Raw genomic sequence first — 15,832 nt, forward strand, 5'->3', positions numbered from 1 at the left:
TTCTCATTTGTAATTTGATATCCAGGAAGTGGACCAGCAAAACAAATCATGGAATGGAAGATAATTAAGAGATGCAGCTGGGTGTTGTCAGCTGTTGTAAACTCTGAGTTCTTCCTCAAATAATCTCTGGAATACTGATATTTGTCACACCCATAATAGGTTTGGGTGTATTTTCTGAAAATCTGGGTTGAAGTACACAAGGTTAAGTGACTTTCATGGAAAATTCAAATCCAGTTGCAAACTTAACTGTGTCTGAACTGTGGCATTAACTAAGCATCAATACAGAATTGGAGTATGAAAATCCTGATGATTGGACCAGTTGCCAGTGTAAATGCTTCATCATTATGGCAGGTAATCAGTGTTAAACTAAGGCACATGGATTAGGAAAAGACAGATACTGAAATTCTTGGAGGAAACAATTATACTGTGTGAGGATAATTTAATTTATTTAAAGAGGAGCACTCTTGCTAGCTGGTAACCACTGCATGCCATGTGATTTTCAGCCTCAACCTCAATGATCATATCACTTGTCGATCTCCTATATGGGCAACAGAACTTTTGCATGAGCTGCGATTAGGGAGGGGCAGTGAGACTAGCAGCACAGGATAATAATTGTCAAGTCTGACAGTAAAAAGGCATGGGACCGGCACGATGGCACAGTGGTTAGCACATTCTCCCGTGTCTGCGTGGGTTTCACCTCTACAACCCAAAGATGTGCATGGTAGGTGGATTGGCCACGTTAAATTGCCCCTTAATTGGAAAGAAAAGAATTAGGTATTCTAAATTTATTTAAAAAAAGAAAAGGCATGGGATAAGGCAGCAGAGGGCGGAGTCGAGATTATGGAGGGAGAAGTGAACGATCTTTATGATGGGGAGAATCGTAATACTGTCCTGGACCCAGTGGGGGTAAACGAGGTGTTTAAGGACTTCTATAATATGAGTCGGAACCACCGGCTGGGGTAGAGGGGATGAGGTCATTTTTGGATCAGTTGAGGATCCCGAGGGTGGAGGAGGACCTGGTTGAAGGGCTGGGAGCCCCAATTGAGATTGAGGAAATATTCAAGGGGCTGGAGGGCATGCAGTCGGGCAAGGCCCCGGGGCCTGACGGATACCCGGTGGAAATCTATAAAAAGTTTTCAGAATTATTGAGCCCACTGCTGGTGAGGACATTTAACGAAGCAAGAGAGAAGAGAGTCCTCCCCCCAACATTGTCGCAGGCCTCGATCTCATTGATCATGAAACGAGGGAAGGATCCGGAGCAATGTGGGTCATACCATAGATTATCATAGAATTTACAGTGCAGAAGGAGGCCATTCAGCCCATCGAGTCTGCACCGGCTCTTGGAAAGAGCACCCCACCCAAGGTCAACACTGCCACCCCATCCCCATAACCCAGTAACCCCACCCAACACCAAGGGCAATTTTGGACCCTAAGGGCAATTTATCATGGCCAATCCAGCTAACCTGCACATCTTTGGACTGTGGGAGAAACTGGAGCACCCGGAGGAAACCCACGCACACACGGAGAGGATGTGCAGACTCCGCACAGACAGTGACCCAAGCCAGAATCGAACCTGGGACCCTGGAGCTATGAAGCAATTGTGCTATCCACAAGGCTACCGTGCTGCCCCGAGGGGCAAATACAGGCCAATTTCTCTACTGAATGTGGATGCCAAACTGCTGGCTAAGATACTGGCCACAAGGATAGAGGAGTGTGTCCCGAGGGTGATAGGGGAAGACCAGACGGGATTTGTTAAGGGCAGGCAACTCGAAGCCAATGTTTGAAGGCTTCTAAATGTTATTATGATGCCCTCAGAAGGAGAGGAGGCGAGTGGCGATGGATGCGGAGAAGGCTTTTGATCGGGTTGAGTGGAATTACCTGTAGGAGGCGCTGGGAAGATTTGGGTTTGGCGAGGGCTTTATTGGGTGGGTGTGGTTGCTCCATCAGGCACCAGTAGCGAGTGTGCATACGAACCGGCTGAGGTCGGGGTATTTTAAACTACACCGAGGGACGAGGCAAGGGTGCCCCCTCTCCCCGTCACTGTTTGCTCTGGTCATAAAGCCATGGCGTTAAGAGCCTCTGGGAACTGGAAAGGGCTGGTTCGTGGGGGGGGGGGGTATGGAGCACCGGACCTCGCAGATGGCCTGCTCTTGTACATTTCAGACCCGTTGGAGGGGATGGGGGAAGTAATGCAAATCTTGGGAGAATTTGGCAATTTTTTGGAGTATAAATTGAACAAGGGGAAAAGCGAGATGTTTGCGATCCAGGCAAGAGGACAGGAGAAGAGACTGGGAGAGCTGCCGCTAAGAATGGTAGGGAAGAGCTTTCGTTATCTGGGAATCCAGATGGCCCGGGAATGGGAGGTACTGCACAAGTTAAACCTATCCCGGTTGGTAGAACAAATGGAAGGGGACTTTAGAGATGGGATATGCTCCCACTATCACTGGCGGGGAGGGTACAGACTGAAAATGAAGGTCCTCTCCAGATTTCTGCTTGTCTTTCAGTGCCTCCCCATCTTCATCCCTAAGGCCTTTTTCAAGCGGGTGAATAAGATTATTTTGGGCTTTGTGTGGGCGAGTAAAACCCCGCGAGTGACGAAAGTGTTGCTGGAGCGCAGTCGGGGGGGAGTGGGTAGGCTGGCGCTGCAAAACTTCTGCAACTACTACTGGGCGGCTAATATAGCCATGATTAGGAAGTGGGTAGTGGGGGAGGGGTCGGTATGGGAGCGGGTGGAGGCAGCGTCATGTAAAGACACCAATTTGGGAGCACTGGTAACGGCACCTCTGCCGTTCTCGCCGGCCCGATACACCGCAAGCCATGGTAGTGGCGGCTCTGAGGATCTGGGGCAATGGAGGAGATTTAGACCCTGATTTATAATAACCACAGGTTTGTACCGGGTAGGCTAGATGGCAGGTTTGGGAGTTGGCAGAGGGCAGGAATTAGAAGGATGGGGGATCTATTTATAGACTGGAGCTTTCCCAGCTTGAAAGCTTTGGCGGATTGGTGTTGTCTGGTTGAGGTGCGTGAAGATTGGGCTGGGAGGGGGGAAATGTTTATTTAACCATGTTGATGTCATTGTTTATGTTACTGTTATAAAAATTGTCAAAGACCTCAATAAAACATTATTTTAAAATAAATGATGGGGGAGAATCTGGAGCCAGAAGTTCACTTGGGGTCAAATAGAGGCTGAGAGTCGTCTGGTTCAATGCAAGATTGTGGTTAGTGAGGGTGGAGCGTTTGTGGTGTGGGCTAAAGACTGTGACTTCCCAATCTTTAACTCCAGGTAATTGTGGATATCTAATCTTGTGCCGTGCTTGAAACCAGTGAGCAAACTTCGATATCTGGCCTCCTAAAAGGTTTTTGAGCTTTTTTTTTTGTCTTGTATTGACTTACAAATTATTTTAATGGTCTTTACCTCCGTGATGGTGAGGTTTTGTGGGCTGTATCAACATTAATAGTTAATTTTGATGACTTTGGTGAAACAAATCTGGAGTGAGTTTTCAGGCCTGACTGTAATGTGTGCATTGCTGAAGTGGACGCACTCTTGACTCGGGGCCTTTGAACCCTAATGTCACAATGTTCACCCTAAAATTTTGTGTCTATTTACTTCAAATGCCCTTTCTTCTTCAGTTACTATAAGTTAGTATTAAATTTAAACCAACTGAGCCCATATTGCACAATCATTCCACACCCCCACCTTCTGATCAAATCAGATGCTTGGATTTAATCTTCAACCTGCCTGGAAAATCATGCTTGATATCAAATCTGCTGTGCTGTTTAGCACAGGGCTAAATTGCTGGCTTTGAAAGCAGACCAAGGCAGGCCAGCAGCACGGTTCAATTCCCGTAACAGCCTCCCCGAACAGGCACCGGAATGTGGCAACTAGGGGCTTTTCACAGTAACTTCATTGAAGCCTACTTGTGACAATAAGTGATTTTCATTTCATTTCATTTCCAAATGGAATGTGTTTGAGTTATAAACAGCACAGTAGAAGGCCATTCAGCCCATTATGCCTGTGCCAACACTCCTAAAGAGTTATTGGTTTGTTTCCCTCTTTGCTTTTTCCTGTAGCTATGCAGATTTCTCCTTTGCAAGTATATATCAAATTTATTTAATTTTTTTTCAATTTAGCGTACCAATTATTTAATGTTTTTTCCAATCAAGGGGCAATTTAGCGTGCCCAATCCACCTAACCTGCACATCTTTGGGTTGTGGAGGTGAAACCCACGCAGACATGGAGAGAATGTGCAAACTCCACATGGACAGTAACCCGGGTCCTCAGCGCCGTAGTTCCAGTGCGCCACATGCCGCCCTCTTAAATTTATTTTTGAAAGTCACTATTGAAACTGTTTTCATAAGCTATTCAGGAAGGAAATTCCAGATCTTAACAACTTGCTGTGTAAGTTGCTCGTGGGACCGTGATTGGAATCAATGTTGTACATTATACAATTGTTGGCTTCTTATGTGCCATACTGCACACATTGTAGCAGGCTTATCCACTCTTTCTAGCTTCTCATTTTCTGGTAGCTCAAAACAAAACTTGTCATATCTCTAATTTGATATAGAATGCTTCTGACAGTAAAACGTACCATCTTGTTTTTATCTTTCAAAAGATGGCTCTAAAGGATTTTGCTCTTGTGCAAACAAAAGAAATTTCAATGCGACCGGATGATGCCAACAGAGTATTCAAGGAGAAAGCAGCAGACTTTATTCCATTTCTTCAGCAAGGTAAAGTTGTATATTTGTGGTAGGAGTATTAATTTTAATCAAAATTAATGAATACATTTCCTAAATCCATACAATCCTCTTCCTTTTCCTCCCCTCCTCCATCCTCAATTCTGTCCCATGGTCTGTTGGAGTGTCAGATGTAATTATCAATATGTCACAGGGTGCCTTTGGGATTCAAGCTGTGTCATGCACCCTTGCCACATTTAACACCCTGCTACCTTAACTTGATGGGTCATTAATTTCCGCCAATAAATATTGGGAACACTGAAGCCATTGTCTTTGTTCTCCCTCGTATTCTCCACAGCCCCTCCCCTGAACAAGCTCTGTTCCCTGTCCACTGTTTCCATTCCTGGTTATCTCTGAAGTTGAGTAAGACGGTTCCACACTTAGTGTTGTGTTCTCCCTGAGTTGAATTTCCATCTATATATTGCACCACTTCCAAAATTATCTGCATCCACCCCATAACATTGTGCAACTCTGATTGTCCCTCAGTTGATTTGCTGAAAGCTTCATGTCACGTGAGAGTACCCTTTAAGAAATGGGTGTTTAAGAAATGTACCTTTAAGAAATGGAGCTGCTCATGTTACTGGAGTGATATCATCAGAGTGTGGGTGGAGCTGAGCTCTAGTTCTGCTTTTTAGTTTCAGTTTGAGAAAGCTTGGGTGTGTGTGTTTTTTCACTGAGCTGCATCTGCTGTTGATCTCTGCCATCCAAAGGCTATCTATGGATCATTTGGTGAACTCAGAATTGTAAAAAGATCTCAGTATTGAATGTAAACCAAATGTGCTCCTGTTTGAAGGTTTGTTAAGTCTTTTGGGTGTAAAAGGACAGCATACAGGTTACTTAGTGTTGTATTCTTTGGGGGGAGGGTATTTGATTTACTGGTTGCTAAGATATTCACTGTTTTAAAAAGGTTAACTTGAGTTCATAAAATAAACACTGTTTTGTTTTAAAAACCACTGGTCCATTTTCTGCTGTACCATAGCTGTAGAGTGAGCTGTGTGCTCCCCATACCACAATCTACTAAAAGTTGTGGATCAGGTGAACTTCATGATACACTTTGGGATTCTTTAAACCCTGGCCCATATCATTCATCTATGCCTTTGTTATCTCCTAGACTTGATTATTCAAGACTTGATGGGCCGAAAGGCTCTTATGCACTGTAAGGATTCTATGGACTCCATGTTTTTCTGGCCAGCCTCCTGTCTTCCACCCTACATAACCTTGGGGTCATCCAAAACTCTGCCACCTGTATTTTAACATTTTCCAAATCCCTTCACCCATCAGCCTGTCAGACAACTCCGTTTTTTAAAATTATCATCCTTTTCAACCTTGCCCATCTCTACCTCTGCTTCCTCGTCCCGCCCTATAAATCGTCACGTGCTCTGGATTCCTCCTGTGCAGCCTTATTTACATTGCTTCACCATTGGTGACCATGCTTCTAGCTGCCTTGATCATTAACTCTGAGATTTCCTTCCTAAAACTTTTCCTCCCACTATCCCTCTATCCGCTTTTAGGATGCTGTTTAGAAACTTTTTCATCAAACTTTTGTTCATTTTCGTAATTTCTCCTTCTATGCCCAGTATTGTTGCACATTTTTCATTTACCACTCCTGTTGAGGGCTTTCTTGTTAGACGTTTTAGTTGCTGTGATATGAAGAGTCTAAAGTTCTGTTCCTTTTTCACAAACACACATTTATTTCATTCAACAGTCTTTGCACAAAACTCTAATTATACATCACCTGACAGAGGCCACCTGAAGCCCCTTTACATATCAGTGTCAATTAATGGATACTTAACATAAATGAGACAACTAATTGCAATGTCTCTTAACCCACTACTTAACAGTCTCCCCTTCCTTGGAGAAAAAAAATAAATTAGGTGAAAACAAAATTTCAAGAAACTCAAAAACACACACGTGATTTCCGCACCTTTTTTTTGTTTGGACGAGAAAGAAAAAAAAAACAGTCACAGAAACAAGCGCCCTTCATTAACAATATCCAAAAGTTTCTGTGAACTCGCCCCTCTTTTCATAAAACAGTCTGACAGTTGATAGCTCCTGTCGACCCATTTAATTTCTGTTATTTCCCCTCTGTCCAACATCTGCTTCAAACTTGCGATGTCTATCCGTAACCTCTTTTCATTGACACTTTATGTAGAGTGCACATTTTCCCACAGGGATTTATTGTCAGTGTGACAGTCAATAGGTATATTACCCAAATCCCCTAATCCCAAAATTTCTCTCAATATCATACTTGTATAAAAGGCCATATCCACCGCCTCTACAAGGCTTAACGTCTCAGCAGCCAAAGTGCTTTTTACCACTCTCCTTATTTTCTTTGTTTCCCACACAAGCGGGCAACATTTACCATTGTTCCCCAAAAGGAAAATTATAAAACCTCCTGTGCTTGAAACCCCATTACATAAATTTGCGTAGGACGCATCACTATAAACTATGAGTTTCAAGTGCTTAAGGTCACCTAAAACCGGGAACTTCAAAACACACTCCTGCATTTTTAGTTTGGCCAATGCTTTATTTGCTCTTATTATATCTTCCACTTTGGGATCATTCATTTTTGTACTCAACTCTAAGACATCAAAACTCACATCCGGTCTAGTCTGTCTACCTAACCAGTTCAGTTGCCCAATTAAACTTTGCAGTTGCTCTTTTTCTATCTTTGAAACCATTGCGTCTTTTTGTGAAACCCGGCCACGACTAATTGCTATTGGGCTGATGCTTTCCAAATAAGATTGCTGACGTAAAGTTGCCCCTAACTTAGTCTGTCCAATTTCCAGTCCAATATATTGAAATGCACCGGAAGCCTGACTTCCGACCCTGAATTCTTTTCTCAAACCAGAGATTACAATAGCTTCAAAATCACTAGTCCCACCCCACAAAAAATCATCGACATGCATCATAAAAATGCCAGGAAGATTTCCTTTATCGTGCCAGTAAAACATTGCAGGATCTGCTTTCAACTGGCAACAGCCTAACTTTAACAAAACTGACCTTACCGAAAAATACCAGACTCTAGATGCATCATTTAATCCATATACACATTTGTTCAACTTCCAGAGTACCCCTTCTGTGTTAGCTGCTTCTTTAGGAGGACAGAGAAAAATGTCTCACTGGAGCTGATGCCCCTGCAAAAAGGCAGCTTTTATATCCATAGATTTGCTTTCCCATGCCTTTGTGGCTAATAGAGCCAAGAAGATCTTTAAAATAACCTTTCATGCTGTAGGTGAATCTACCCTTAAATCCTGATCTTCTAAGTTTTCTTTAAGTCCCCTTGCCACAAGCCTGGCCTTTGCCTTATAAGTTCCATCTGGAAGAACCTTTTCCGTGCAAATCCATCTGTGGGATACAGCTCTTTGTCCCCTATCTGGTACTTCCGTGTATACCCCAAATTCACTCCAACTATGCAATTCTTGCTGTTTAGCTTCTTTGATAACTTTTTCACCCAATTTATTTGAAGCCACCAAAATCTCACGTGCATGTGGGCTTCTACTCCTATTAGTATTCGTAGTCTTACTCGTGTTCCGAGATCTTGATAAACTACGTCCCCTCTCCCGCCTGGTATCTTGTTCTGTACTGCTACTGCTTGATCTTTCCCTTCTGCTGTGGGATGTCCTTTCAATAGTTCTCGACCTTTTCCTGCGGACCTGTTCACTATCCGATATACTATCTGAACTGGCACTGCGTTTCTGTGCCCTCCATTTTTGAACTTTGTTTTCCCAATCCATTGTCTTGATTCCTTTCCCTGAATGCTGTACATTCAACCAATGTTTATACTTTCCAGTGGCCTTCCCGGCTCTACTAATAACAGTTGCATCCTTCCATTGACTAGACCCTTCAGGCAACTATGTCACTTTTGTACCAACTTTTGGTAGTTGCCCTTTTGGAATAATAGCCTGTTCTAATTCATCAGAAGTGTTGTGTTCCTCCACAGAAACCCTGTCTATAACAGTTAATTGGTCCTCATAGTTCTGTAACACATGCGTACCAGATGACTCTGGTTCCTCATCATGTCTGTCTGCTCTGTGAAAATTTGTAATCTATACCCTGTACCTTGATGAATGTACCCTAACAGTTTGATTACCATGTTGCAAAATAATTGTTTTGCCATCTATGCCTATGACCTTCCCTGGGCCTTTCCATTCATTAGAATTGTCTCTCTTGTAGTATACCATGCCTCCTTACTGAAAAACGGCATCTGATGGCCGTACGTTGTGTCTTAAAGCTCTGCGAATTCTTTCAGAGACTTCTGCTTCCAAAAAAGCTTTTCTACTGCTATGTAATGCATTTAAATGTTCAGCAAAACCAGAGCTAATTGTAGTCCCCTCCCAAGCTGGAGGCTGGTCATCCAAAATGGACGGAATTTTAGGATATCTACCAAACACTAATTGATAAGGACTATAGCCCCCAACCATCTGCAATGAATTCTTTGCATGTATTGCCCATGCTAAAGCTGAATTTAGCCTGCAATTTGGTTGATCTGCCAAAATTTTCCAAAGCATGTCATCGATGACAGCATGATTTCTTTCACAGACACCATTACTAAATGGGCTTTCTGCAGCCGTATTCATAACTCTGATATTCATGTTTTCACACACATCCCTAAACCCATCATTCACAAATTCTCCCCCATTGTCCGTAAGGAATTTTGCCGGTGGACCCATTCCTGTCCCTATCCATTTTTCCACGATTTGATCCAGAATTACTCTCTTTACTTTGTACAATCGTTGATTGACTAAATCTGGTTGCTAAATATACAAAATGCAAAATAAATGTATTATTTGCTTTATCCCAGATCTTAAGGTCCATGGCCACAATGTCGTTAAAATCCCTGTCCATAGGTAGGGTTACTATCGGTCGTGCTGGTGTCCTTCTGTACTTCCTACAAACTTCACAGCGGTCACTAAGCTGTTCTATCAGTTTAGTATAGTCGTCATCCCTTACCCCTGCATCCTTTAATAAATGTTTCAGCCTCTGAGGAGACTGATGTGCAAATTGCCTGTGCAGTTTTAATACCACAAGCTTTTTATCAGCTAAAGTCCCATTTTCAACTGCCATTAACACATCCTTAACCACTCTACTTGAAATATTATTTGTCAGTAATGGAATACAATAGTGTCCCGACTGTGTAAATTGTAAGTCCACCGTCTTTCCAAAAACTGTTGCCGTATCCTGTTCCATATCCAGTTTCATGTGTGCTTTCTTCATCAACGGTCTGCTCAGAAGCAAAGGTATCTCACTTTATACAACATCCGTGCTAATGAAATGATTCACTCCGGCAATATTGTAAGGGATCACCACTCTTTTCAGCGACTTCAGAGTATTATCATCCCCAAACCTGAAACTTGTGGAACTTTCAAATTCCTTAACCTTGTTACGATTTTCAGCATTCAAAGAGTCCAGGTAACATTTTAACCAGTCAATTCCACACACAGTAGATGTGCAGCCACTGTCCAATACAGCACAGTTGAAGGATTCTGCAACCAACACCCTCATTACCAGCATAAAACTGCTTGTCAATAGGACAATGCCTTCTTTCTGGTCACTATCTTTTTCCTCTTCTGACTCTTCCGTGTCATGTGTTGCTTCAAACACTCTATCATAACGAGTTGGACAGTTGAAAGCATAATGATATTGAGAGTCACATCGAAAACATTGATTTAGCATGCCCCGTGCATTTCTGGGGTTCATCTTCCTATTGTAGGTTGTAACTGGGTTTCTGTCTTCATAATTTCCTTGTTTCGGTCTCCTTCTATAGTCTTGAGCCCTGTTCGTAGCCATACGATTTCGCCATCCTGTTAGTAGTGTATCTTCCATATTCTGCCTTATTGCAGGCTGACCTATTTGGGTCATCAGAGCCATCGGAATCGAATGTTGCCCCAGAAACCTTTGTAAAGTTTTTGTCACCTGTTCGAATAAGGTATCCTTATCAGTAAACTGAACTCCTGTCAAAATCAGGAGCCTATCCATGTTGCTCACTCTAGCTCAGTCAAGTAATTTAAAGGCCAACACAGACTGTGGAAATTCTAGGTTGTGTTCCTGCAGCCTTTTATATAGTCTGCCAAATTCCATTATATAGTCTTCCATGGAGACATCCTCCATTTTCTGGAACTTATCAAAATCCGACCATGCTTCATACGCACTTAACAAGTCATCTTTCTTATAAATCTTATCCATATAATGTAATAAAGTCCCCAGACCTCCTTCTGAGTCTAACTCTTCCAATTCCAGCTCAGAAAGCACTTCGTTTCGGATTTTACTGCCATATGGTAGAGAAAGAGCCAATGCCATACCTTGTTTTCTCTTTCCCAAAGCAGTTACCTTAGTCCACATAACTACTGCACTTCTCCATTGGTCGTACGATTCCCTTTCAGAAAATAAGGGAGGATAGTCATATCCAGCCATCTTTATCCTCGGTTCAGCCATATATCCCTTTTTTTTTTCTCACTCACTCCTTGGTTTGATCTGGAAAAGTTGTATCTTTCAACCCTTCACATTTACACAGCAACCATCCTCTGCTACCAATTGTTAGACGTTTTAGTTGCTGTGACATGAAGAGTCTAAAGTTCTGTTCCTTTTTCACAAACAGACATTTATTTCATTCCAACAGCCTTTGCACAAAACTCTAATTATACATCACCTGACAGAGGCCACCTGAAGCCCCTTTACCTATCAGTGTCAATTAATGGATACTTAACATAAATGAACAACTAATTGCAATGTCTCTTAATCCATTACTTAACATTTCTTACTGTGTTTAATGTTCTATGTAAATATGTTGATGTAGATTCAGTATTTTAAAGATATTTTTATTGACCGTAACACGTAAGAAGTATTAATTTTCAAATGGAAAATGTTCCAGCTGTAGCTATTAGGGCAGTTTTTTTTAGTTTTAGTGGGAATATTCGTTAGAAGTATTGATGGCTTCCATGTAGTCAGATTACATGAAGCAATGTAGTGTCCTCCCCAAAATAAGATGATAAAGGCTGGTGCTATTTTAGATTGCAGAGTTGGAAAAGAAGCAAATGTGGTGTGAGAAAAAAAATCTTTCGCAAACAACCAGTGGTTCGACTTTGGAAAACACTGCCTGGAAGTGTGTTGGAGGCATGTTCAATTGGGGCATTCAAGAGGGCATTTGATGGTTACTTGAATAGAAACAAACAATGTGCAGGGGTACAGGGAAAAGGCAGTGGAATTGCACAAAGTTGGAGAGCCGTGCAGATACGATGGGTTAAATAGCCTCCTTCTGCATTGTAACAATTCTGTGATTCTGAGAGTTTAATCTTGTGGGTAGAAGTTTGTAGTATTTAAGTCTGGTTCAAATGATCCAAAAGTTGCCAGTTTTATAGTGCTTGGTGGAACAGTGTGTTCCAATCGTTAATTCAATAATGCATGTTGGAACCGTATAAAAGTCTAGCCATTTGAGGGGCAGCACTGTGGTGCAGTGGTTAGCACTGCTGCCTCACAGCGCCGAGGTCCCAGGTTCGATCCCGACCCTGGGTCACTGTCCATGTGATGTTTGCACATTCTCCCTGTGTTTGCGTGGGTTTTGCCCCCACAACACAAAGATGTGCAGGGTAGGTGGATTGGCCACACTAAATTGCCCCTTAATTGGAAAAAATGAATTGGGTACTCTAAATTAAGTTTTTTAAAAGTACAGGCTTTTGTGATGTCTTTGCTTGAAGTTAGAAGATGATTTCCAACAACTCAGATAATGAGAATATGGTTGACTTAGTATTCAGTAGTATTGTGCACTACTACAACAACAGCATGAATTTATATAGCACTTTTTAAACACCTTGAGGCATTACTGGGCATTATAAAACAAGATGTGACAGCCAGCCACACAAAGAGATACTGTATTTTGGCAGGTAACCAAATGTTTGGTCAAAGAAGTTGTAGGTTTTTAAATTTTGAGTACCCAATTCATTTTTTCCAATTAAGGGACAATTTTAGTGTGACCAATCCACCTAACCTAACCTGCACATCTTTGGGTTGTGGGGGTGAAACCCATGCAAACATGGGGAGAAAGTGCAAACTCCACACAGACAGTGACCCAGGGCCGGGATCGAACCCGGACTTTCAACGCTGTAGGCAGAAGTGCTAACCACTGTGACACCCGAAGTTATAGGTTTTGAAGAGTGTCTTATAGGTAAGTGATATATAGGGGTTTAGGGGAAGGAATTCCAGAGCTTTGTGCCCAGCCAGACGAAGGAAGGCATGGTCACCAATTGTGGAGCAATTAAAATAAGGGATGCTCGAGTGGTTGGAACGAGAGGTGTGCAGATATATCCTGAGGGTAGAGGGGCTTTAGGCGATCATGGAGCTGGGAGGAGCGAGGTTATGGAGGGATTGAAAACCAGGATGAGCATTTTGAACTCAAAGCATTGCTGATATTACATACCCAGAGCAGACCCCAAAAGAAACATTCTGCTCTCAATCTATCTTACTGTGGGGAAAATTGTGGTCCCAGCGTCCGGCAGATCAGAATTTAACTCCTCTCCCCGTAAAAACTGCCTCTTTAAAGCCTTTCAAAATGTCTCTCTGCATTCCTTGGCTCCACTCAGCATCACCTCCCCAAGCTAAAAAACACATTATCTTTACAGGCTGCAAACCACAATAACTCCCCAGGGACTTTCCCAGTCAAACAACAGTCCATTAGCCCAGCCTGAAAAACACATTCCTTTGTCAATTTCATATTCTGGCTGCTAAAAGCACCCAGGCCCTGCAAACAGAATTATTTAAAATAAACATGACCCCTGCAGTCAAATACACTCTAACCCCAGGCTGCTCACTCTTTAATTGCCCAACACTTATCCAATATTCCTAAAGTCTTCCAGTTGTCATATTGAACAGTTACGTCAGAGAGCACTGGGTGATGGGGGAATGGAACATGGGCAGCAGACCAGAAAAAAACTGCTACTTAATCAATGGCTTAAATTTTTAGTGTTGTAAAATATGGTGTTGGTGATTTTCTCCTTGCTTTAATTGCTCTGTTTTATTACCTTTGCTCTCGAGTCGCCAGGTATCTTTCTGATACCGCCACGATGTTCAAGTCTGAGTAATGATCAATAATCCAATACAGCGATTAGTAAGATTTAAATCAAAGCACATTTATAATACACAGAAATCGCTACTCATGCACAAATTCTACGTCTAAGCTACTTCTACAACTAACAGGCCTATACTTAACTTCGGACTGGCCCACCAGGTTCTGAGTCTGCGGGATTCGAAGTTGGTACGGATTGGTAGCTAGGAGCGCCTATCTCGTAGCGAGCGTTGAATTAAAACTTACGAGTTTGATGATCACTGGAGTCACTGCACCGGTCACGGTCAATGTTGATTCGTGTTGCTGGGTGACCCGGGCAGGAAGAAGAGAGCGAAGAGGAGCTGCTGAAGAGGGAGATTTGAACTTGGGGCTTAACTCTCATAGTTCCCAGGGGCTTCCCGCCTTTCGGGGCAGACCCTGTATCTGGTCCCAAGTGATTGGACTTTGTCCCAATCGCTTGGTTCGATTTCACCAATACTGGAGCAGTTCCCTGATCGATGGGCTGTCTCGAGGTGCTCGTTCACCTCCTTTGTGTTGGCTCCTGCTGGCGCTGGGGAGTCTGGCTTTGCTTTGTGTGTCAAAAATGTTACTTATTGTACCCGGGGATTGCTCATCAGTATGCAGATGGCTGTTACTTTGTTATGCTGACGGTCGCTGGTATCGATGTTGTCTGGTTTTTGCATAGGTAAATACACAGCAAACCTACAGCCGCTGGTTTCTGTCTTGTTGGCTGATTTTCCCATCAGCCTTTGCCGTTCGCCATTTTAAATCGGGAGTTGGCCAATTTAGGTGGCTACACTGGAGACAATGGTGTGCAATCGACTTGCATGTTGCATAAAATGTAGATTGAAACAGGAAGATTGCGATGGACTACTTCATTATATAAAGTGGAAAGAACTCATTGCCAAACACATGCTTCACAATCTTCAAAAATACATTTTTAAGGCAAGCTTTGGATTTTTATTACATCTTTTACTTCCTTAAATCATCCAACTTACTGAAGTGATGATTGAGGGCTAACTGTTGACATGAACACAGGAGGTGCGGGAGGGGGGGGGGGGGGGATTGTCCTCATGTAACATTGTGTGCAGTAAATTTATTTCTGTTTACTCATTTAGTACTACATTTTTCTGCCACCTTTTGGTTGTGCTGCATTTAATATAAAAACTCTAAAAGATTATGTGGAATAGGCAGGAGAAAAATATTCAAAATAGACAGTTCTTTCTCAAGGCTGGCACTGGAGTGATGGGATGAATGGCCACATTCTTGTCTAAAATTCTGATTTGTTTAATGGCGTAATCTGAAACTAAATAAAGTACCACTGTTGGCAATGAAACGAGTAAACCAGAAATAATCGTCTGAGTTTTAGAATTGTACAGTTTGCAGCTACAGTATTGAACCTCTCTCATGTTATCTATCTTTTTCTGCAGGCCCTGTCATTGCATTGGAATTTAATGGAGATGGCGCAGTGGAAGCATGTCAGAATATCGTCAGTTCTGTGTTCAGTGCTTCCAAGGTAATATAAAGAATATTGTAGCCACCTTTTCTTCACGACTGGGTATACCAAGTAACTTTTTTGCAAAGCTCATTATTAAAGTTTGGACTAAATTTTCCGCAAAACTGATTTTTATAATGGCATTCAATAAATAACCTTAATCTGCTCAAATATTGAACTGATTTGATTTATTTTGCTCAAAATGTGTCCATGCTTCTATAAATTTAGATATCATATTTTGAATAAAGTGATGCTAAAAGTATGCATCTTTGGTTGTAAGGATGATGCTTTGAACTGAGCATATCAAGGATTCAACAGCTGATCATGTGAAGTATTATTTTAGTCTGGCTTTAGGGACTTGAATTACACACTGCACTATTAAAAGGAACAGAGTTCCGAGGAGCAAAATTCAATCTCCGTTTGATCAAACTCATCTACCTGCCACCCTTATACTTTCTCGAAAATGCATCTGTTTGGCTCTTGAGCCCATTTATATTTGTTGCATTCATTTATATTCATCCTGCTGTCAAGATTGTTGGATATTT

At 42.2% G+C, this 15,832-nt stretch overlaps 1 protein-coding gene across 2 annotated transcripts in view; it reads left to right on the plus strand.

Moving 5' to 3' along the window:
• The window catches only part of rp2 (RP2 activator of ARL3 GTPase), an 81,898-nt gene that overhangs the window by 52,669 nt on the left and 13,397 nt on the right, over nucleotides 1–15,832 (plus strand). For both annotated transcript variants that reach the window (XM_072477262.1, XM_072477261.1), the window contains exons 3-4: nucleotides 4,614–4,728; nucleotides 15,223–15,308. In XM_072477262.1, coding sequence (XP_072333363.1) covers nucleotides 4,614–4,728; nucleotides 15,223–15,308 — 201 coding nt within the window. The remainder of the gene's footprint in view (nucleotides 1–4,613; nucleotides 4,729–15,222; nucleotides 15,309–15,832) is intronic.

The sequence above is a fragment of the Scyliorhinus torazame genome, chromosome 15, assembly GCF_047496885.1.
Source record: "Scyliorhinus torazame isolate Kashiwa2021f chromosome 15, sScyTor2.1, whole genome shotgun sequence".
NCBI lineage: Eukaryota > Metazoa > Chordata > Chondrichthyes > Carcharhiniformes > Scyliorhinidae > Scyliorhinus > Scyliorhinus torazame.